This window comes from Stenella coeruleoalba (genome assembly GCF_951394435.1).
Source record: "Stenella coeruleoalba genome assembly, chromosome: 2".
Lineage (NCBI taxonomy): Eukaryota > Metazoa > Chordata > Mammalia > Artiodactyla > Delphinidae > Stenella > Stenella coeruleoalba.
The window spans coordinates 131,635,774-131,661,849 of NC_137147.1; the positions used below are offsets into that span (position 1 = coordinate 131,635,774).

At 35.9% G+C, this 26,076-nt stretch overlaps 1 protein-coding gene across 5 annotated transcripts in view; it reads right to left on the reverse strand.

Moving 5' to 3' along the window:
• SCAPER (S-phase cyclin A associated protein in the ER) overlaps nucleotides 1-26,076 on the reverse strand; it is a 495,741-nt gene that overhangs the window by 252,478 nt on the left and 217,187 nt on the right. For all 5 annotated transcript variants that reach the window (XM_079912990.1, XM_079912987.1, XM_079912988.1 and 2 more), the window contains one exon: nucleotides 15,560-15,696. In XM_079912990.1, the coding sequence (XP_079769116.1) occupies nucleotides 15,560-15,696 (137 nt within the window). The remainder of the gene's footprint in view (nucleotides 1-15,559; nucleotides 15,697-26,076) is intronic.

Here is a 26,076-nt window from a genome sequence, read left to right on the forward strand (position 1 = left end):
CCAGGGCACGAACCCGTGTCCCCTGCATCAGCAGGCGGACTCTCAACCACTGTGCCACCAGGGAAGCCCGGGATTGTCTTCTTAATTTCTCTTTCTGATTGATAGTTTATTATTAGTGTATACAAATGCAACAGATTTCTGTGTATTAATTTTGTATCCTGCAACTTCACTGAATTCATTTATTAGGTCTAATAGACTTTTGATGAAGTGTTTATGGTTTCCAATTCATAGTATCATGTCACCTGCAAATAGTGATAGTTTTACTTCTTCCTTTCCAATTCGGATGCCTTTTATTTCTTTTTCTTGTCTGACTGCTATGGCTAGGAGTTCTAATAATATGTTAAATACCAGAGAGTGGGTATCTTTGTCTTGCTCCTGATCTTAGAGGAAAAGCTTTCACCTTTTTACTATTGAAAATGATGTCACTTGTGAATATGTCATATAGAGCCTTTATTATGTTGAGGTACATTCTCCCTATGACCACTTTGTTGAGAGTTTTGATCATAAATGTATGTTAAATTTTGTCAAATGCTTCTTCTCCATCTATTGTGGTTATTATATGGTTTTTATCCTCCATTTTATTAATATTTTGTATCACACTGATTGATTTGCAGGTGCTAAACAATCCTCACATCTGTGGAATAAATCCCACTTGATTATGGTATATGATCCTTTATATTGCTGAATTTGGTTTGCTAATATTTTGCTGAAGCTTTCTGCCTCTATGTTCATCAAGGATATTGGCCTCTAATTTTCTTATTTTGTAGAGTCTTTTTCTGGTTTTAGCATTAGGTGATACTGGCCTCATAGAATGAGTTTGGAAGCCTTCCTTCCTCTCTTCAGTTTTTCGGAACAGTTTGAGAAGAACAGGTATTTACTCTTCTTTAAATATTTGGTAGAATTCATCTGTGAAGCTGTCTGGTCCTGGACTTCTGTACGCTGAAAGTTTTTTTTTTTTTTTAATTACTAATACACTTTCATTACTAGTGATTGCTCTATTCAGATATTCTATTTCTTCCTGATTCAGTGATGGAAGATGGTATATTTAGGAATTTTATATATAGGAGTTTATCCATTTCTCCTAAATTGCACAATTGTTCATGTATAATTGTTTGCAGTAGCCTCTCTTTCATTTCTGATTTTATTTTTTGTGCCCTCTCTTCTTCTTGAAGAGTCTGGCTAAAGGTTTGGCAATTTTGTTTATCTTTGCAAAGAACCAGCCCTTAGTTTCACTGATCTTTTCTATTGTATTTTTCACCTCTATTACATTTATTTCTGTTCTGATCTTTTTTTTTTTACATCTTTATTGGAGTATAATTGCTTTACAATGTTGTGTTAGTTGCTGCTGTATAACAAAGTGAATCAGCTATATGTATACATATATCCCCAAATCTCCTCCCTCTTGCATCTCCCTCCCATCCTCACTACCCCACCTCTCTAGGTGGACACAAAGCACCGAGCTGATCTCCCTGTGCTATGCAGCTCCTTCCCACTAGCTATCTATTTTACATTTGGCAGTGTATATATGTCCATGCCACACTCTCACTTCATCCCAGCTTACCCTTCCCCCTCCCCATGTCCTCAAGTCCATTCTCTGCATCTGCATCTTTATTCCTGTCCTGCCCCTAGGTTCTTCAGAACCATTTGCATTTTTTGTTTTGGATTCCATAGATAATGTGTTAGCATATGGTATTTTTCTCTTTCTGACTTACTTCACTCTGTATGACAGACTCTAGGTCCATTCACCTACTACAAATAACTCAATTTCATTTCTTTTTATGGTTGAGTAATATTCCACTGTATATAAGTGCCACATCTTCTTTATCCATTCATCTGTTGATGGACACTTACACTGCTTCCATGTCCTGGCTATTGTAAATAGAGCTGCAATGAACATTGTGGCACATGACTCTTTGGGAATTATGGTTATCTCAGGGTATATGCCCGGTAGTGGGATTCTGGGTCATATGGTAGTTCTATTTTTAGCTTTTTAAGGAACCTCCATACTGTTCTCCATAGTAGAGGCCACCAACATCCTGATACCAAAACCAGGCGAAGATGTCACAGAAAAAGAAAACTACAGGCCAATATCACTGATGAACGTAGATGCAAAAATCCTCAACAAAATACTAACAAACAGAATCCAAAAGCACATTAAAAGGATCATACACCATGATCAAGTGGGATTTATCCCGGGAATGCAAGGATTCTTCAATATATGCAAATCAATCAATGTGATAAACCATATTAACAAACTAAAGGAGAAAAACCATATGATCATCTCAATGGATGCAGAAAAAGCTTTTGACAAAATTCAACACCCATTTATGATAAAAAAAAAAACCCTCCAGAAAGTGGGTATAGAGGGAACTCAACATAATAAAAGCCATATATGACAAACCCACAGCCAACATCTTTCTCAATGGTAAAAAACCATTTCCACTAAGATCAGGAACAAGACAAGGCTGCCCACTCTCACCACTATTATTCAACATCGTTTTGGAAGTTTTAGCCACAGCTATCAGAGAAGAAATAAAAGGATTCCAAATCAGAAAAGAAGAATTAAATCTGTCACTGTTTGCAGATGACATGATACTATACATAGAGAATCCTAAAGATGCTACCTGAAATCTACTAGAGCTAATCAATGAATCTGGTAGTAGCAGGATACAAAATTTGTGCACAGAAATCTATTGCATTCCTATACACTAATGATGAAAAATCTGAAAAAGAAATTAAGAAAACACTCCCATTTACCACTGCAACAAAAATAATAAAATACCTAGGAATAAATCTGCTCTGATCTTTATTATTTCCTTCTTTCTACTAACTTTGGCCCTCATTTCTTCTTCTCTTTCTAGTTGCTTTAGGTGTAAAGTTAGATTATTTATTGGAGATTTTTCTTGAGCTAGGTATCTCTATAAATTCCCTGTTAGAACTACTTTTGATGCAACCCATAGGTTTTCAAAGGTTGTTTATCCATTTTCATTTATCTCAAGGGATTGATATTTTTTTGACTTTCTCTTTGATTTCTTTGTTGACCCATTGATTAGTTAGTTTCATGTTGTTTAGTCTCCATGTGTGTGGGGTTTTTTTCAGTTTTCTTCTTGTAGTTGATTTCCAGTTTCATACCATGGTGGTCAGAAAGTTTTAAATGATTTCAATCTTCTTAAATTCAATGAGACTTGTTTTGTGCCCTAGCATGTGATCCATCCTAGAGAATGTTCCATGTGCACTTGAGAAGAATGTAAATTCTGCAGTCTTGGGATGGAATGGTTATACATATCTGTTAAGTCTATCTGGTCTAATGTGTTGTTTAAGGCCAGTGCCCCCTTACTGATTTTCTGTTTTGATGATCTATCCATGGCCAAATTGGGGTACTGAAGTCATATGCTATTAATGTATTGCTGTCAATCTGTTTTTTACATCTATTAATATTTGCTTTATATATTTAACATAGGTGCTCCTATGTTGGGTGCATAATATTTACAGATGAATAGACAACAGTGAGATGGTAGACTTAAAACAACCCCAGCAGTAATTTCATTAAATGTAAATTGATTAAAAACTGCAAAAAATAGACACTGTTACACTGGATAAAAAGGGAAGATTAAATCATATGAAAATTATAGGAGATGCTCAAAATATATAAAAAGACACTGGTTACGTTTAAAACTAAAAGACTTAGAAAAATTTATCGTGGAAATGGTAATTATTAGCAAAAGTGGACCTCAGCATAAGGGACAGAAAAAGTGGACTTCAGCATAAGGGATAGTACCAGATATAAAGAAGGACACTTTATAATGGTAATGTGATCAATTTTTCAAGAAGATAAAATAATACTAAATTTGTATATATCTAGCAATAAAGCTTCAAAATTTGAAGCAAAACTGGAAAAAACTAACATGAGAAATAGATAAATCCACATTTATATTTAGAAATGTTAATATTCTTTTTTATGTAACTGATACAAGATGAAATGGACAATACCAGAGATAAAATACAGATTTTAACAACACTATCAACGAAACACACCTAAGTGACACTACAGAAAATGCACTTACCACAAGCAAAATATACACGCTTTTCAAGTAAACATGCAGCATTGACCAAGACAGACCAGATGCTCAAGATAAAAGTCTCAATAAATTTAAAGGAATTGAAATTGTGTGCAGTAGCATCTCTGACCACAGGAAAAAAAGGCAAAAAGATACATGAAAAGTTGCCAATTATTTGGAAAGTAAGCAATACATTTCTAAGTAGCCAATGGGTCAGTGAAACTGAAAAATATTTTGAACTGAATGAAAATTAAGACACAACATCGAAAATACTGGAATACAGTTTAAGCAGGGCTTAGAGGAAATTTTATAGGTGTAATTTCAAATATTAGAAAAGAAGAGAGGTTTCAAGTCAGTAATCTAAGCTTCCACCTTAGGAATTTAGGAGAAAAGGCAAAATAAATATAGAGTAAAGACAGGCAAAAATAATAAAGTACATAAATCAATAAAATAGAAAACTAAAAAGTAGAGAAAAATCAATGACTGCAAAAGTTCATTCTTGAAAAGATTAATAAAACTGATAAATTCCTGGACAGAGCGACCAAAGAAAAAAAAACAATTACAACTTTTAGGAATGAAAAAGTGTATGTCACTACAATCCATACAGGCTTAATAAAATATGGGAATTTTTTTAAACTAGTTTTTAGAGCAGATTTAGGATCACAGTAAAATTGAAAGTTACAGAGATTTCCTATACATCTACTGCCCTGAACATGCATAACCTCCTGCATGATCAGTGATGATGGCCATTCTGACCAGTGTGAGGTGATACCTCACTGTAGTTTTGATTTGCATTTCTCTAATAATTAGCGATGTAGAGCATCTTTTCATGTGTGTATTAGCCATATGTATTTCTTCTTTGGAGAAACGTATATTTAGGTCTTCTGCCTATTTTTCGATTGACTTGTTTGTTTTTTTCTTATTGAGTTGTAAGAGCTGTTTGTATATTTTAGAAATTAAGCCCTTGTTGGTAGCATCTATATGGAAAAATAAACTTGGACCAATGCTTCCTATCATACTCACTAATTTATTTGAGATGGATAATAAATCTAAATGCCAAAGCTAAAATTACAAGGCTTCTAGAAAAAAAAATATGGAGGCTTTTTTAACCTCTGGTCAGACAAAAACCTCTTAGAACCCAGAAAGCATAAGAACAAAAAAGAACATATTGATTGGGGGACGAGGGGAAGATGGCGTAAGAGTAAGATGCAGAGATCATCTTCCTCCCCACAGATACACCAGAAATACATCTACACGTGGAACAACTCCTACAGAACACCTACTGAATGCTGGCAGAAGACCTCAGACCTCTCAAAAGGCAAGAAACTCCCCACATACCTGGGTAGGGCAAAAGAAAAAAGAAAAAACAGAGACAAAAGGATAGGGACGGGACCTGCACCAGTGGGAGGGAGCTGTGAAGGAGGAAAGGTTACCACACACTAGGAAGCCCCTTCGTGGGCGGAGAGTGTGGGTGGCGGATCGGAAAGCTTCAGAGCTGCGGAGGAGAGCACAGCAACAGGGGTGCGGAAAGCAAAGCGGGGAGATTCCCACACAGAGGATCGGTGCTGACCGGCACTCACCACCCCGAGAGGCTTGTCTGCTCACCCGCCGGGGCGGGTGGGGCTGGGAGCTGGGGCTCGGGCTTCGGTCGGAGCGCAGGGAGAGGACTGGGGTTGGCGGTGTGAACACAGCCTGTAGGGGGTTAGTGCACCACCGCTAGCCAGGAGGGAGTCTGGAGAAAAGTCTGGACCTGCTGAAGAGGCAAGGGACTTTTTCTTCCCTCTTTGTTTCCTGGTGTGCGAGGAGAGGGGATTAAGAGCACTGCTTAAAGGAGCTCCAGAGACGGGCACGAGCTGCAGCTAAAAGCACGGACCCCAGAGACGGGCATGAGACGTTAAGGCTGCTGCTGCCGCCACAGAGAAGCCTGTATACGAGCACAGGTCACTATCCACACCCCCCTTCCGGGGAGCCTGTGCAGCCCTCCACGGCCAAGGTCCCAGGATCCAGGGACAACTTGTCTGGGAGAACGCACGGCACGCCTCAGGCTGGTGCAACATCACGCCGGCCTCCGCCACCACAGGCTCACCCCTCACTCCGTGCCCCTCCATCCCCACAGCCTGAGTGAGCCAGAGTACACGAAGGAGCTGCTCCTTTAACCCTGTCCTGTCTGAGCGAAGAACAGACGGCCTCCTGCGACCTACACGCAGAGGCGGGACCAAAACGAAAGTTGAGCCCCTGGCAGCTATGAGAACAAAGAAGAGAAAGGGAAACCTCTCCCAGCAGCCTCAGAAGCAGCGGATTAAAGCTCCACAATCAACTTGATGTACCCTGCATCTGTGGAATACATGAAGAGACAGTGAATCATCCCAAACTGAGGAGGTGGACTTTGAGAGCAAGATTTATGATTTTTTCTCCTTTTCCACATTTTGTGAGTGTGTATGTATATGCTTCTGTGTGAGATTTTGTCTGTATAGCTTTGCTTCCACCATTTGTCCTAGGGTTTTAACCGTCCGTTTTTTTTTTTGTTTGTTTGTTTTTTTTGCTTTAAAAAAAAAAATCTTTTGTTTCTTAATATTTTTTATTTTAATAACTTTATTATATTTTATCTTATTTTATTTTACTTTATTTTCTTTCTTTTTTCCTTCCTTCCCTCCTTCCTTCCTCCCTCCCTCCTTTCTTTCTTTCTCCTTCTTTCTTTTTCTTTCTTCCTCTCTTTCTTTCTTTCTTTCTACTTCTATTAATTCTTTCTTTCTACTTTTTCTCCCTTTATTTTCTAAGTCGTGTGGATGAGAGGCTCTTGGTGCTGCAGCCAGGAGCCAGTGCTCTGCCTCTGAGGTGGGAGAGCCAACTTCAGGACACTGGTCCACAAGAGACCTCCCAGCTCCACATAATATCAAACAGCGAAAATCTCCCAGAGACCTCCATCTCAACACCAGCACCCAGCTTCACTCAACGACCAGCAAGGTACAGTGCTGGACACCATATGCCAAACAACTAGCAAGACAGGAACACAACCCCACCCATTAGCAGAGAGGCTGCCTAAAATCATAATAAGGCCACAGACACCCCAAAACACACCACCAGATGTGGACCTGCCCACCAGAAAGACAAGATCGAGCCTCACTCACCAGAACCCAGGCACTAGCCCCCTCCACCAGGAAGCCTACACAACCCACTGAACCAACCTTAGCCACTGGGGACAGACACCAAAAACAAGACAGAACTACAAACCTGCAGCCTGCAAAAAGGAGACCCCAAACACAGTAAGATAAGCAAAATAAGAAGACAGAAAAACACACAGCAGACGAAGGAGCAAGATAAAAACCCATCAGACCTAACAAATGGAGAGGAAATAGGCAGTCTACCTGAAAAAAAATTCAGAGTAATGATAGTAAAGATGATACAAAATACTGGAAATAGAATAGAGAAAATGCAAGAAACATTTAACAAGGACCTAGAAGAACTAAAGATGAAACAAACAATGATGAACAACACAATAAATGAAATTAAAAATACTCTAGATGGGACCAATAGCAGAATAACTGAGGCAGAAGAATAGATAAGTGACCTGGAAGATAAAATAGTGCAAAAAACGACTGCAGAGCAGAATAAAGAAAAAAGAATGAAAAGAACTGAGGACAGTCTCAGAGACCTCTGGGACAACATTAAGCGCACCAACATTCGAACTATAGGGGATCCAGAAGAAGAAGAGAAAAAGAAAGTGACTGAAAAAATAATTAAAGAGATTATACTTGAAAACTTCCCTAGAATGGGAAAGGAAATAGTTAATCAAGTCCAGGAAGCACAGAGAGTCCCATACAGGATAATCCAAGGAGAAATATGCCAAGACACATATTAATCAAACTGTCAAAAACAAAGAAAACATATTAAAAGCAGCAAGGAAAAAACAACAAATAACACACAAGGGAATCCATATAGGGTTAACAGCTGATCTTTCAGCAGAAACTCTACAAGCCAGAAGAGATTGGCAGAACATATTTAAAGTGATGAAGGAGAAAAACCTGCAACCAAGATTACTCTACCCAGCAAGGATCTCATTCAGATTTGATAGAGAAATTAAAACCTTTACAGACAAGCAAAAGCTAAGAGAATTCAGCACCACCAAACCACCTTTAAAACAACTGCTAAAGGAACTTCTCTAAGCAAGAAACACTAGAGAAGGAAAAGACCTACAATAACGAATGCAAAACAATTAAGAAAATGGGAATAGGAACATACATATCAATAATTACCTTAAATGTAAATGGACTAAATGCTCCCACCAAAAGACACAGACTGGCTGAATGGATACAAAACCAAGACCCATATATATGCTGTCTACAAGAGACCCACTTCAGACCTAGAGACACATACACACTGAAAGTAAGGGGATGGAAAAAGATATTCCATGCAAATGGAAACCAAAAGAAAGCTGGAGTAGCAATTCTCATATCAGACAAAATAGACTTCAAAATAAAGACTATTACAAGAGACAAAGAAGGACACTACATAACGATCAACGGATCGATCCAAGAAGAAGATATAACAATTGTAAAGATTTATGCACCCAACATAGTAGCATCACAATACATAAGGCAAATACTAACAGCCATAAAAGGGGAAATCGAGAGTAACACATTCATAGTAGGTGACTCTAACACCCCACTTTCACCAATGGACAGATCATCCAAAATGAAAACAAATAAGGAAACACAAGCTTTGAATGATACATTAAACAAGATGCACTTAATTGATATTTATAGGACACTGCATCCAAAAACAACAGAATACACATTTTTCTCAAGTGATCATGCAACATTCTCCAGGATAGATCATATCTTGGGTCACAAATCAAGCCTTGGTAAATTTAAGAAAATTGAAATTGTATCAAGTATCTTTTTGGACCACAGCGCTATGAGACTACATATCAATTACAGGAAAAGATCTGTAAAAAATACCAACACATGGAGGCTAAACAATACACTACTTAGTAACGAAGTGATCACTGAAGAAATCAAAGAGGAAATAAAAAAATACCTAGAAACAAATGACAATGGAGACATGACGACCCAAAACCTATGGCATACAGCAAAAGCAGTTCTAAGAGGGAAGTTTATAGCAATACAATCCTACCTTAAGAAACAGGAAACATCTCGAATAGACAACCTAACCTTGCACCTAAAGAAATTAGAGAAAGAAGAACAAAAATACCCCAAAGTTAGCAGAAGGAAAGAAATCATAAAAATCAGATCAGAAATAAGTGAAAAAGAAATGAAGGAAATGATAGCAAAGATTAATAAAACTAAAAGCTGGTTCTTTGAAAGGATAAACAAAATTGATAAACCATTAGCCAGACTCATCAAGAAAAAAAGGGAGAAGACTCAAATCAATAGAATTAGAAATGAAAAAGGAGAAGTAACAACTGACACTGCAGAAATACAAAAGATCATGAGAGATTACTACAAGCAACTCTATGCCAATAAAATGGACAATCTGGAAGAAATGGACAAATTCTTAGAAATGCACAACCTGCCAAGACTGAATCACGAAGAAATAGAAAATATGAACAGACCAATCACAAGCACTGAAATTGAAACTGTGATTAAAAATCTTGCAACAAACAAAAGCCCAGGACCAGAGAGCTTCACAGGCGAATTCTATCAAACAGTTAGAGAAGAGCTAACACCTATCCTCCTCAAAGTCTTCCAAAATATAGCAGAGGGAGGAACACTCCCAAACTCATTCTACGAGGCCACCATCACCTTGATACCAAAACCAGTCAAGGATGTCACAAAGAAAGAAAACTACAGGCCAATATCACTGATGAACATAGATGCATAGATCCTCAATAAAATACTAGCAAAAAGAATCCAACAGCACATTAAAAGGATCATATATCATGATCAGGTGGGGTTTATTCCAGGAATGCAAGGATTCTTCAATATACGCAAATCAATCAATGTGATAAACCATATTAACAAATTGAAGGGGAAACACCATATGATCATCTCAATAGATGCAGAGAAAGCTTTCGACAAAATTCAACACCGATGTATGATAAAAACCCTGCAGAAAGTAGGCATAGAGGGAACTTTCCTCACCATAATAAAGGCTATATATGACAAACCCATAGCCAACATCGTCCTCAATGGTGAAAAACTCAAAGCATTTCCACTAAGATCAGGAACAAGACAAGGTTGCCCACTCTCACCACTCTTATTCAACATAGTTTTGGAAGTTTTAGCCACAGCAATCAGAAAAGAAAAGTAAATAAAAGGAATACAAATCGAAAAGAAGTAAAGCTGTCACTGTTTGCAGATGACATGATACTATACATAGAGAATCCTAAAGATGCTACCAGAAAACTACTAGAGCTAATCAATGAATTTGGTAAAGTAGCAGGATACAAAATTAATACACAGAAATCTCTGGCATTGTTATACACTAATGATGAAAAATCTCAAAGTGAAATTAAGAAAACACTCCCATTTACCACTGCAACAAAAAGAATAAAATATCTAGGAATATACCTAAGGAGACAAAAGAACTATATGCAGAAAATTATAAGACACTGATGAAAGAAATTAAAGATGATACAAATAGATGGAGAGATATACCATGTTCTTGGATTCGAAGAATCAACATTGTGAAAATGACTGTACTACCCAAAGCAATCTACAGATTCAATGCAATCCCTATCAAACTACCACTGGCATTTTTCACAGAAATAGAACAAAAAATTTAACAATTTGTATGGAAACACAAAAGACCCCGAATAGCCAAAGCAATCTTGAGAACGATAAATGGAGCTGGAGGAATCAGGCTCCCTGACTTCAGACTATACTACAAAGCTACAGTAATCAAGAGAGTATGGTCCTGGCACTAAAACAGAAAGATAGATCAATGGAACAGGATAGAAAGCCCAGAGATAAACCCACGCACATATGGTCACCTTATCTTTGATAAAGGAGGCAGGAATGTACAGTGGAGAAAGGACAGTCTCTTCAATAAGTGGTGCTGGGAAAACTGGACACGTACATGTAAAAGTATGAGATTAGATCACTCCCTAACACCATACACAAAAATAAGCTCAAAATGGATTAAAGACCTAAATGTAAGGCCAGAAACTATCAAACTCTTAGAGGAAAACATAGGTAGAACACTCTATGACATAAATCACAGCAAGATCCTTTTTGACCCACCTCCTAGAGAAATGGAAATAAAAACAAAAATAAACAAATGGGACCTAATGAAACTTCGAAGTTTTGCACAGCAAAGGAAACCATAAACAAGAGCAAAAGACTACCCTCAGAATGGGAGAAAATATTTGCAAATGAAGCAACTGACAAAGGATTAATCTCCAAAATTTATAAGCAGCTCATGCAGCTCAATAACAAAAAAACAAACAACCCATTCCAAAAATGGGCAGAAGACCGAAATAGACATTTCTCCAAAGAAGATATACAGACTGCCAACAAACAAATGAAAGAATGCTCAACATCATTAATCATTAGAGAAATGCAAATCAAAACTACAATGAGATATCATCTCACACCAGTCAGAATGCCCATCATCAAAAAATGTAGAAACAATAAATGCTGGAGAGGGTGTGGAGAAAAGGGAACACTCTTGCAGTGCTGGTGGGAATGTGAATTGGTACAGCCACTATGGAGAACAGTATGGAGGTTCCTTAAAAAACTACAAATAGCACTACCATACGACCCAGCAATCCCACTACTGGGCATATACCATGAGAAAATCATAATTCAAATAGAGTCAAGTACCAAAATGTTCATTGCAGCTCTATTTACAATAGCCTGGAGATGGAAACAACCTAAGTGTCCATCATCGGATGAATGGATAAAGAAGATGTGGCACATATATACAATGGAATATTACTCAGCCTTAAAAAGAAATAAAATTGACCTATTTGTAATGAGGTGGATACACCTAGAGTCTGTCATACAGAGTGAAGTAAGTCAGAAAAAGAAAGACAAATACCGTATGCTAACACATATATATGGAATTTTAGGGAAAAAAAATGTCATGAAGAACCTAGGGGTACGACAGGAATAAAGACACAGACCTACTAGACAATGGACTTGAGGATATGCGGAAGGGGAAGGGTAAGCTGTGACAAAGCGAGAGAGAGGCATGGACATATATACACTACCAAATGTAAGGTCGATAGCTAGTGGGAAGCAGCCGCATAGCACAGGGAGATTAACTCGGTGTTTTGTGAGTGCCTGGAGGGGTGGGATAGGGAGGGTGTGAGGGAGGGAGACGCAAGAGGGAAGAGATATGGGAACAAATCTGATATGTATAACTGATTCACTTTTTTATAAAACAGAAACTAACACACCATTGTAAAGCAATTATACTCCAATAAAGATGTTAAAAAAAGAACATATTGATAAAATAGACTTCATCACAATTAAAGAACTTTTGCTTATTAAAAGCTATCAGTAACAAAATGTATAGGCAAGCTCCAGATTCAGAAAAAAATTCACAAGACACATATCTGACAAAGAACGTGTAGCTAGAATATATAAACAACTCAAAAATAAAGTGACAACTTTTAACATGTGCAAAAACCTTCAACAGACACATCATAAAGGAAGATATGAATGGTTAAAAAGCACATGGAAAGATACTCAATACATGTCATTAGTCACTAGGAAAATGCAAATTAGAATCACAATGAGATACCACTATGCTCACACTGGAATTAGGTTAAAATTTTCAAAACTCACAATACCAAGTACTGACAAATTGTTGAGCAACTGGAACTCCCACAGTTTGCTGATGGGAGTGTAAAACAGTACAACCACTGTGGAAAACAGTGTGGTATTATACTTTTAAGTATTTACCCAAGAGAAATTAAAATGTGTATACACCCAAAGACTTGATAGGAGCTTAATTTACAAATGCCAAAAATTGGAAACCCAAATGTCTATCAACATATGAACAGATAAAAATTTGTGGGACATGCACACAATGGATATGTTCAGCAATGAAAAAGAACAAACTATATACATGCCACAACACAGATAAGTCTGAGAAACAGTATACAGTTGACCCTTGAACAACATGGCTTTTAACTATGTGGGTCTACTTATACATGGATTGTTTCCAATAGTAAATACTATAGTACTACACAATCCCCGGTTGGTTGAACCCATGGCTGTGGAAACATGGATACAGAGGAACTGCAGATACGGAGGACCAATAAGTTATACGTGGATTTTTTGACTGTATGGAGAGTCAGTGCCCCTAACCCTCTCATTGTTCAAGGACCAACTGTACTTAGTAAAAGAAGCCAGCCACAAAGGAATCTAATTTCATTTGTATGTATTTCTAGAACAGGAAAAACTAATCTATAATGATAGAAAGCAGATCAGTGGTTACCAAGCACCAGGAGTGGTGGAAGACTGACTGGAAAAGAGACACAAAGACACTCTGTGGAGTAATGGAAGTGTTCTAAACTTTGACAGGAGTATGGCTTACGTGAGTATCTAGATTTGGCAAAACTCAACAATCTGTACATTAGAGATCTCTACTTTCACTTAAGTAAATCATACTGCAATGAAAAAAAAGTCTATAGATACAGATAAGTATGCATAAAAAGGATATATATGCCAAAATATTAGTATCAGAATTATAGTTTTTTTCCTATAACTTAAAGATTTTCTTTAATAAACTAGCATTATTACTATATATATTATATATATTACTATATATATTATATTAATATATATATGTGTGTGTGTGTGTGTATATATATATATATATATATAAATAAAACTATACTATACTTCCCTGAAGGACCTCACTGAAAAGGTGACACTTGAGCAAAGACCTGAAGGAGGTAAGGGAGCTAAGCTCTATAGATAAAAGTAGGAAGAGCCATCCAGGAAGAGGAAAACTGAAGTACTGAAGTTTAAAAGCCCTGAGGTTTTGAGAAGAGAAGTGACGTGATCTGACATTTTAACAGGTTCACTTTGGCTAGCATGTTTGGAATAGACAGTAAGGAGCCAAGGATAGAAACAAAGAAACTAGTCAGAGGAGTACAGCAATAATCCAGGTGAGATATGATGGAGGCTTGGTTGAAGGAGGAAGTAGTAATGCTAGGGAAAGACAGTCAAATTCTGAACATATTTTAAAGCAAAGCTAACATTATTTGCAGTTAGATTGGATGAGTAGTGTGGGAGAAAGAAAAAGGTCAAGGACAACTTCAAGGGTTTTGGCATACACAACTGGAACAGAGCACCTGGTCATTATGATAGGGAAGACTATGGGACAAGAACGGGTTTTTTTTTGGGAGGGGTGCTGCAGAGAAGAAAGCAGGAGCTTGTTGTTTGGACATACTAAGTTTGAGTAAAACTGAAGATATATAAAATTGGTAGTCATCAGCAAATGGAGAATATTTAAAGCCACAGAACTGGGTCAACTAGCCAAGGGAATGTGTACACAGAGGAAAAAAAAGGTCCAAAGAATGGACTCTACAGCATTTCAGGACCTCAGCAAGTTCTTAGCACAAACTAGAAATGAAGGTCAGTAACACCCTGAAGTATATACTGCAAAACTATTTTTAGAAACTTGGAGGAACTTCAAAAAATATAATCAAAAAAGCCTTTTCTATTCTTTGCCTGAATGAGTACTCTCAAGTTTTCACTGATGCTATAAGATGAAATCGACACCTTTTTAAATTACAATCTGAAATTGGAAACTATAGAGAGATAACCCCGGTTCACCATTATTCTAGACCTGTATTTCTGTAATCCCATGGGTGAAGCTTCTCCATCTTTCAAACCATTTGGGAATAAAGGTATAACAACATATTCAGACTACCTTCCTTCAAATAGCAAAGAACTATCTTCTAAGGAGGAACTACATTTGTGTCCTCAAACAAGACTCATCAGTCATCAGATGATGCTCAAAGCTTGTGAGGTAATGATATACTACACAGCTGTCTGATCCTCAGATATCACTTTGGAGGCAGATGATAAACTACAGATCTGACAACTCACTTTCCATTTCAAGATATTTCTTGAACTTTTTCTTGTTGTGACAGGCTACCAAATTGATTAAACCTAGTCATGGTATTTGACACTACAGCCAGCAGACTTCTATTTGTTGATTGCTATTGATTTTCTTTGATACTTCATTTAAAAATCAATAGTGGAAAGAAAAATAGGCTTGGTTTACACATACTTAAACATACTGTTGTATGCTGAAGGAGGCACAAGTTTGGCAGGGCTTTGGCATCCAATTATACGAAGAGCTCTTAACAGGTGAAAGCAAGGCCTTCAGATCGATATGCAGCTTTCTTAATCAAAGAAAGTGGCTATAAATTAGGCTCATCAGTGTTATTTTCAAGGCTTTCTTGAAGCAAACAAGTTTAAACTTTTTTGGCGGGGAGACAGGGTCTTCCTTGGATTTACATTAAAAAAGATACATCATTAAGAGTTTTTCTTTGTTTTTAAGGATATTTTTAGTACCTGAAGTTCATCCGGGCTTTTATCTTTTTGGCTTTTTTTTTGTTTTTTTGTCGCTCTTCTCCATCTTTCAAAGGCTCTGGTGGAGCTGCACTTTCAACCACAATGTCAATAATATACTTCTTTAAGGAAAGGTGCTCCTGCAGGATAAATAAATGAAATAATGGTGATGATGATGATGATTAAGAAATAACATAGCATTGATAGAGACTACAGTGAGTATGAAAGAATATATAGATGAAAGTAAAAGTAATCTCTATGAAATACTGGTTTCAAAAATTGCTTGGGGAAAAATTGAAGAAACTGTTTTACTTGAGATTTTCATTGACTCACCAAACCTTTGCTGCACATCAATTGCGCTACATGCTAAGGATACAGCAATATATCCCTGTGCCTTGCAACCCTACACTGCAGTAGGAGAGGTAAAATATGTACACAAATATATAATACCAAGCTTGAGAGTTAAGAGTGCTATAGGAGCTCAAAAGGGAAAACAAGATCACTGTTCACTCAGGGTAAAGAGGAAAGATTTTAAGAAGGAAGCACCACGTCTGCTATCCCTTGATTGAATTTGAACATATGGATATTGGGGATGTGTGTATTTGTTTGGGCTGGTAGTTGGTAAAGGTGGCAGGAAGGGGAAAGGAAAAGGGCATCTCAGAAAACAGGCAGAGATGAGAAAGTGGAAGGTGGTTACTGGCAGCAGAAGTTGGCCCCAGTGCCCTCCTTAGCCGTCTTGGATTTTACGGCTCATCACCGTAATCACTCCCTTGCATGTACACAACTCGCTTGCCCCTCTGTTCTTCTTTCATACTTGCATGGAAAAATCCTAACCCTAAATCCAACTCTTTCCCTACTCTGTACCCATAACTGAGCAGATTAATATGGCTATAATTACAAACCATGTTGACTACTCTAACTTTAAATTTATGACATTACACCTCAAATGGGCTCCAGTATTGCCAGGCAATCAAGCAACCTTAGTCTACCCACATTCTCCTTCCTAGAAATTATTTTAGACCTTCTCCTTAAATTTCCAACACCATTAGCACTGTAGATCACTTCTTCCTCCCTGACACTCTTTCTTCACTAGGTTACTAGACATCACATTGTCCTCCTAACTCCAGCTGTACCTTCTACGTTTTCCTTGCTAGATCCTTTTCCTCTTCTTAACTGGTAAATGTTAAACATCTCAGACCTATCTTCAGATCCTCCCTCTTCTCTATTCAAACTTATCCATCAAGTGCAGTGACTTGAAACATTATTCACACAGGCAATTCCCAAATTTTTATCCCTAGTCCAGACCTCTCCCCTGAACTCCATTCCTATATCAAACTGTCTCCTGAAAATCTCCACTTAAGTAGAATATTTCCACCATAAGAATTTCCAAAATAATATTCTACAACAAAACTCTTACGCTCCCAATATAAACTGCTCTTAGAGTGTTCAGTAAATGGTCCCACTATTTGTACAATTGCTCACATCTAATACACTAGTAACTCCTATCACCTCTACTTTCAAATATAACCATATTAATCCCAATCCAACCACTTCTCCCCACCACATCACCTAGTCTAAGGCATCATCAGCTCTCATCCATATTATCGCAATAGCCTCTTAAATGTTCTTGCAGCTTCTGTGATCTCCAAATCTTTCCTTTACAAAATCAGCGACTTTTAAAAATATAAATCACATCATATCATTCCTCTTATCAAAATCTTGAGTTCTCATCACATTTAGGGTCAAATCCAAAGTCCTTACCATGGCCTACTAAGCCCCCACATCATCAACCTCTCTCACCTCATCTTACACTACTCTCTCCTTTGTTCACTCCTTTCTATCCACAGTGGAGTGGTTGCTGTTGTTCCCCACATTCATCAGGAATGGTACTGCATCAGGACTCTTGTTTCCTTAGCCAAGAATATTCTTCTCCAAGTACTTGCATAGTCTCAGGTAAAATGAACACCCAGTCTTAAGTAACACCTTCTATTATTTGCCATCTTCTTATTTTGTTTATTTTTCTTCATAGGACTTGTCTAATATTAGTGCCTAACATCAATATTCATTTGCAATCTCCTGCACTAGAATATAAGTTTCATGAGGGCACTGACTTCGTTTTGCTCAGTGATGTTTCAGTGTCTGGTACTGTGCCTGGCATATGGTAGGCACTCAATAAGTAAATGTTAAATGAATGATGAGAAGAGGGTGAGGTAATAAGATCTAAAATAGTATTTGTGGTCAAATGAATGAAGGTGGTCAAAATGTGCAAACTTCCAGTTATAAGATAAATAAATCATGGGAATGTAATGTACAACATAGTGACTATAGTTAACAATACTGTATTGTATATTTGAAAGTTGCTAAGAGAATAGATCCTGAAAGTTCTCATCACAAGAAAAAAAACTGTTAACTATGTGTGGTGACAGACTTTAACTAAACTTATATGGTAAGTTTACATTTCATACACTATATACATCAAACATTATGTTGTACACCTAAAACTAACACAAATGTTTTGCCAATTATATCTCAATTAAAAAAAGACAAAAATAGTATTTATGAGGGTTTATTCTACAACATATATTGAGGTAAGTACTTTACGTACGATCATTTAGTCCTTTATACTAAAAGGTATATATTGTTATTATTCCCATCTTAACTATGAGGAAACAAACACAGAATCAAATAACTTTTCTGAAGTTAAAAGGTCAAGATCATGACTAAGCAGCTTTGGAGGTAGTAGTGATAGAGCCTAAGTTTAAACCCAGACAGTATGATTATGGAGTCTGTATTCTTGACTAGTACCTTACATATATGGCTGGAAAATGAGTTTGAGTCATAGGGTTGTGCTCATTATGAAAATTTTATGCTTAGTGAAGTCAGAGAAAGACAAATCTTTTATGTTCTCTCTTATATGTGGAATCCAAAAAATAAAACAAATGGATATAACAAAACAGAAACACAGTCACAGAGAACAAACTAGTGGTTACCACTGGGGCGAGGGATGGGGAGGGACAAGACAATGGAAGGGAATTAAGAGGTACAAGCTACTAGTTATGAAATAAATAAGATACAAGGATGTAGTATACAGCACAGGGAATGTAGATATATATATGTTATATAATATATAACTATAAATGGAGTATAATCTATGTAAATATTGAATCACTGTGTTGTACAACTGACACTAATATAAGATTGTAAATCAACCATACTTCAATAAAAAAGAAACTTTTCAATTCATAAACCTACCAAAAAAGCAAAACAGAAACTCCACAACCAAAGGCAGAAAATATTCTCTCAAATGCAGAAGCAATTATTTTCTTTATTTAATCATTTATTAAATACTTACTGTGATCAGCAAAGGGCTAAAGTGCATACATTATTTCCTAAAATCTTCACAACCCCATAGAACAGGTGGCAATATGTTTATATTTTACAGATATTTAACAAAGGCTCAAAGAGGTTCAATATTATGTCCATGATCACAAAACTCAAGTTCAAAACTACAACTGGCTGACTTCACAAGACCAACCTTTTTTACTACTCCACATTCCCTCCCGCTACACTGCTCATGTGGGCTGAGTCTCTGACATCTAATTTCTAACACTGCGTTAAGGAAAGGAAATCTTTTAAATGACGTCTTCAATTTTGTGAAAAGTTCAATTATACTATTTTCAGTTGTACCTAAATGTTATTTACATATCTAATAGAATCCATTAAGTATTAATAGGATCCTTATTATGAAAATGCAGACAATATATAGAAAAATTTGGATTCTATCCAGAACAAAAAAATTGCATCTTTTAAAAAGACATTACATTTATATACAGATTCACACATACAACACACATCATGCCCTCAAATTTATGTTAATTTTTTAAAAACCTCAAAACTAAAACCAAATGAGAATATATATTTTTGTTTGATTTAACTTTTTTCTTAATACAAAATCAACATGTTAATTATAGAAAATATGAATAAAACTAAGAAATAAAAATCTCCTATAATCTTAACACCTAAAAATAATTATTTGAGTATATCATCCAGACAGTTTTCTTCATATATATTTTTATTAAAATGGGCATACCTTTTATAGTATTTTATAATCTGCTTTTTAAATTTAATATTGCAAATATATTCATACCATTAAATAATGTTCTAGAACATAATCTACTGATTATAGCAGTACACTTAATTTTACTAAATGCTTTTTTGTTAGATATTTGGATTTATTTTATGTATTCAATATAATAAATACCAGTGCAATAAATATTCCTATAGTTAAAATTTTAAACACAGAGTATATTATTCCTTTATGATCAAATCATAGAACTGAAATTCCTTGGTTACAGATTACACATATTTTTAAGGCTTTTCATATGTATTCCGAAACAACCAAAATGAGAATTAAGTCCCCACAAGTGATTTGCTAGTACCTAGTGTTTCGGTTTTCTTTTGTCTTTTTTTTTTTTGTAAATATGTCAATTTGTTAGCTGAAAAAGTGATATTAGTATGCTTAACCATTTGTTTGTATTTTGTCTTCTGTGATTTAAAATGTGTCTTTTGTCTGGCTTTCTATAGACACATTTCAAGGTTTTATAGATTTGCTTCTGGTGGTTTGCATTATGTTTTCACTTTCTGTAAGCAAGAGACCGCCTTTTGATGATAAAAGAAATGCATTGTTGGATGTGACACAGGATGATTAATAGTTATTTTTCCATTAAAACTATAATGAAGAAGACTTTAGAAGACTATATATATAGAAGAATATAGAAGACTATACAGGAAGAAGGTTTTGAGACGGTTTCTGAAGATGGAGAGAATGTACAAAGAAGGTTTTTCGCACTGAGAAGTGGTTGAGAAAATTATGGTATATTTCTATGATGAAGTATTAGTCATTAAAACACTTATGAGAATTCTGAGAAAATGAAGGCAGTGGTAGCAATGTTTAAGATTCTCTCGGAATCATCATATAAATCAGAAAGAAAGATTAGATAGAAAAAACAAAACCCACAGAAAATATTTACAACAAAGTAAGTGACAAGGTATCCCCACAGCCTCCAAATAGAAGAGGGTGAGGACAAACTACCAATAGGTCAGCTGTGTTTCAGTGCCTTTGAAGGAGAAATCAGAGGGAAACAACAAGAGTGAATAATGAACTTGAGAGCAGAACTCTAAAAGGAACTGTTTTTCACTGGAGAGTTCAATAGGCCAATTTGCAAACAGCATCTAAAACTGAGAGGGGTTTCCCACTCAAATGGCAGGTGAGTAAAAGGTGCCTGCATTAAGAAGGTCTGAACAGTGTGGTGAAGGCTAGGCCCTATGAACTCTCGAAACTGAGCCAAGGAGAAACTGTTAAAAAACGAACTTAATTAAGCCAACTAGGGATAATTGAGACAAAGGGGGAAAAAGCCTCGATAAAAGCAGAGCAGGGAAACAGAATCAAGAAATATTAGAAAGCAAGTCACTATATTTTTCACAAAAACAATAGAAGAGGGAGCTCTAAGAAGTTAGAATAGGTACCCTGAGTCACAACTCATTATAAAAGTCTTATAAAACCAGTTCCACATAAAAATAAGCAATACAAAAGTATCAAGGTCAAATGTCAAACTTATTAAAAGAAAAAGAAAATAAGTAGAATAGCAACACTACAACAATGAAAACACACCAAAAAAATCCACAGAAAAGATAAAAATGCAACCTTCTATTTCAAAATAAACTAAAACAAATACAGAAAATGTTCTAACACAAATCGCCATCCTAAAACCTCAGCATTTAGGTCACAGAACTCAATGAAGACTGCAAAAGAAAATAAATCATTTAAGAAATGAAGATAAAACAGATGACAAGAGTGAATAAACACAACAAATAATGCCTCAGACAACTAAAAGATAAAGGTAGAAAAATACTTAAAGCAAAAGAAATAAAAATTATTTGAGAGTAAGTGGAAATACAGAAGATACGGAAAGATGCAGCAAACTGAATAGGAGTGCCTGAAAAAGAAAATCAAACCAAGGGAACAAATCAAATATTAAAAACTATAATTCAAGAAAACTTTTCTGAAAAAGAATATAATTAAATATTGAAAGAGTATACCACATATCTGAAAATATTGACCCAGAGTGGCTAATACCAAGACATATTGTATTACAATTTCTAAAAATATAATTTATGAAAAAAATTAGATTATCATCAGCCCTTTTGACAGCAATATTTTATGCCAGAAGAAAATGAAGTACAGTAGTTCCCCCTTATCCTCGGTTTCACTTTCTGTGGTTTCAGTTACCTGTGGTCACCAAGGTCTGAAAATATTAAATGGAAAATTCCAGAAATAAACAATTCATAAGTTTAAAATTGTGTATTGTTCTGAGTAGTGTGATGAAGTCTCACACCAATCTGCTACATGGCCTGGATGTAAATCTTCCTTTGTCCAGTGTTTCCATGCTGCACCTACCCGTTAGTCACTTAGTAGCCATCTAGGTTATCAGATGGATTGTGGTACGGCAGTGCTTGTTTTTAAGTAATGCTATTTTACTTAATAATGGTTCCAAAGCACAGGAGTAGTGATACTGGCAATTCAGATATTCTCTTACTTGCCTAATTTATAAATTAAACTTTATCACAGGTATTTATGTATAGGAAAAAACAATACAGCTGACCCTTGAAAAACATGGGGGTTAGTGATACTAATTCGCACACAGTCAAAAATCTACATGTAATCTTACAGTTGGCCTTCCATGTTTGCAGATTCAACCAACCACAGATCACTTTATTGAAAATAATCCATGTATAAGTGGACTTGCATAGCTCAAACCCGTGTTGTTCAAGGATTAACTGTATATATAGTATTTGGTACTATCCATGGTTTCAGGCATCCACTAGGGTCTTGGAACATATCCTCTAAGGATGAGAGGGGACTACTGTAAGGTACTTAGTATTTTTTAAAGAAAGAAATGTGAGCTAAGGACTTTATATCCAGCAAAACCAACTTTCAAGTATGAAAAGCACAGATAAACTGTTATCAACATTTAAAAAAACCTCAGAGAATATTATTCTCATAAGACCTTCCTGAAGAATCTACTACAGAACAAGCCTCAGAAAACCAACATGACTAGAGAGACACAGACATAAGACTCGTGGTAAACATTACACGTACACTTACAGAACTAAGACTACACTAGTGATTAAAAGGTAAAGAAATATAGTTATATAATGGCTATATGTCAGACTTTTCACAGAATTACTAATAAAAAAAGATGAGAATGGGGAAAACATGAAAAGAACACAAAAGGGCCTATAACACAGCTCTGACTCTGAAGGGGAGGGCATAACTTAGGGGATAACAGAGACAGAAGATGGATCTCTGAAAAACCACATGGCATAAAGCCTTGGGACTGCTTACCTCAGGACTGGCCACTTGGGATTGCTTACCTCAGGACTTTATTGTGAGAAATAAACTTCTATGTTCTTAAAACCACTGTATTTTTGTCACTATTACAGCAGATTAGTCTTTTCCCTAATTAATGCAATTATGTACAAAATTTTATAATAATTATATATATATATCTTTGCATTTTTATATGTGTATACGTATGTGCATAAAATGACTATAAGAAAATAAGGCAATGGGAGGGAGGCTCAAGAGGGAGGGGATGTGGGGACATGTGTATGTATATGGCTGATTTGTTCTGTTGTGCAACAGAAACTAACACAGTATTGTGAAGCAATTATATTCCAATAAAGATCTATTTTAAAAAAAAGGTGGAAAATTACTAAAAGTTGTCACTAGATGATTGTGATAGATTTTTAATTCTCTCATTTATAATAAGCATGTATAAGTAGATGGTAAATCATTTTAAAATAGTTCTTATGAGATGAAATCTGGAATTGACTTCAAAAAGAGTATTTGAGGAAAGTGAATGGAACGTCAATAAGGCAGGATAAGTTTATCATTGTTATAGCTGAGTAATGATTACATGGAGGCTTGTCATATTATTCTGACTACTATTATAAATGTTTTAAATTCTCCACAATAATCAGTTTAGAAAATCTTGTAACAAGAAATAATTTGTACACATGCATCTTAAAATTCTCTGTCTTGCCAAAAGGAGTAAATGAAATCACAATATTCCTATATCTCAAGCATCTAAGAACTGGACTTAAAATGAAATTTACATGTTTGCACACTATTCAAGTGCTAAAAGTGTGTACTACAAGTTTGAAATCTATTGTAAGGACAGAAGGAGACAATATCCTGCAGAAAATAATCCTTAATGACATCCTTTCTTAAAACCCCAAGGAACTGCCTAAGGTAAGAAAAATACAGCAGTCTCATCTCCTTTTACCCGAAATGTTGCTTGCTTCAAGTTTTCTATAGTTCTGGTCATCCAAAAATAGAGCTTTTCAGAGACTGATAGTCCTGCCTCCATTCTATATGAACAACCAAATAGCTTCACAGCCCAGTCTACTTAATAATTAATAAATGTTCAGTTAAAAAAAAAAAGAAACTGTAAGTAATTTACTTCTCCAACCATATTACTCTATAAATATATTCACACTGCAGTGAGATTTACAACAAAATATCAGCAGTAGGGAATTGACTCCATAAATTATGGTACATGAATTAATATGATACTATACAGATTTGTTTAGTTTCAAACAACAGTAATGATATTAGAAACATTCATTGTATAATGGTAAATAAAAACTCAGTAGATGCAAAAATCCTCAACAAAATACGAGCAAACAGAATCCAACAACACATTAAAAAGATCATACACCATGACCAAGTGGGATTTATCCCAGGGATGAAAGGATTCTTCAATATACGCAAATCAATCAATGTGATACACCATATTAACAAATTGAAGGATAAAAACCATATGATCATCTCAATAGATGCAGAAAAAGCTTTTGACAAAATTCAACACCCATTTGTGATAAAAACTCTCCAGAATGTGGGCACAGAGGGAATCTACCTCAACATAATAAAGGTCATATACAACAAACCCACAGGAAACGTCATTCTCAATGGTGAAAAACTGAAAGCACTTCCTCTAAGATCAGGAACAAGACAAGGATGTCCACTCTTGCCATTATTATTCAACATAGTTGTGGAAGTCCTAGCCACAGCAATCAGAGAAGAAAAAGAAATAAAAGGAATACAAATTGGAGAAGAAAAAGTAAAACTGTCACTGTTTGCAGATGACATGATACTATACAGAGAGAATCCTAAAAATGCCACCAGAAAACAACTAGAGCTAATCAATGAATTTGGTAAAGTTGCAGGATACAAAATAAATGCACAGAAATCTCTTGCATTCCTATACACTAATGATGAAAAATCTGAAAGAGAAATTAAGGAAACACTCTCATTTACCACTGCAACAAAAAGAATACAATACTTAGGAATAAACCTACCTAGGGAGACAAAAGACCTTTATGCAGAAAACTATAAGACACTGATGAAAGAAATTAAAGATGATACCAACAGATGGAGAGATATACAATGTTCTTGGATTGGAAGAATCAATATTGTGAAAATGACTATACTACCCAAAGCAATCTACAGATTCAATGCAATACCTATCAAATTACCAATGGCATTTTTTACGGAGCTAGAACAGAAAATCTTAAAATTTGTACGGAGACACAAAAGACCCCAAACAGCCAAAGCAGTCTTGAGGGAAAACAACAGAGTTGGAGGAATCAGACTCCCTGACTTCAGACTATACTATAAAGCTACAGTAATCAAGACAATATGGTACTGGCACAAAAACAGAAGCACAGATCAATGGAACAAGATAGAAAGTCCAGAGATAAACCCACACACCCATGGTCAAGCAAGGATATACAATGGAGAAAATACAGTCTCTTCAATAAGTGGTGCTGGGAGAACTGGACAGCTACATGTAAAATGTAATTAGAACACTCCCTAACACCATACAGAAAAATAAACTCAAAATGGATTCGAGACATAAATATAATAATGGACACTATAAAAGTCTTAGAGGAAAACATAGGAAGAACACTCTTTGACATAAATCACAGCAAGATCTTTTTTGATCCACCTCCTAGAGAAATGGAAATAAAAACAAAAATAAACAAATGGGGCCTAATGAAACTTAAAAACTTTTGCACAGCAAAGGAAACCATAAACAAGACGAAAAGACAACCCTCAGAATGGGAGAAAATATTTGCAAATGAAATAAAGGACAAAGGATTAATCTCCAAAATATATAACCAGCTCATGCAGCTCAATATTAAAAAAACAACCAACCCAATCCAAAAATGGGCAGAAGACCTAAATAGATATTTCTCCAAAGAAGGCATACAGATGGCCAAGAAGCACATGAAAAGCTGCTCAACATTACTAATTATTAGAGAAATGCAAATCAAAACTACAATGAGGTATCACCTCACACCAGTTAGAATGGGCATCATCAGAAAATCTACAAACAAGAAATGCTGGAGAGGGTGTGGAGAAAAGGGAACCCTCTTGCACTGTTGGTGGGAAT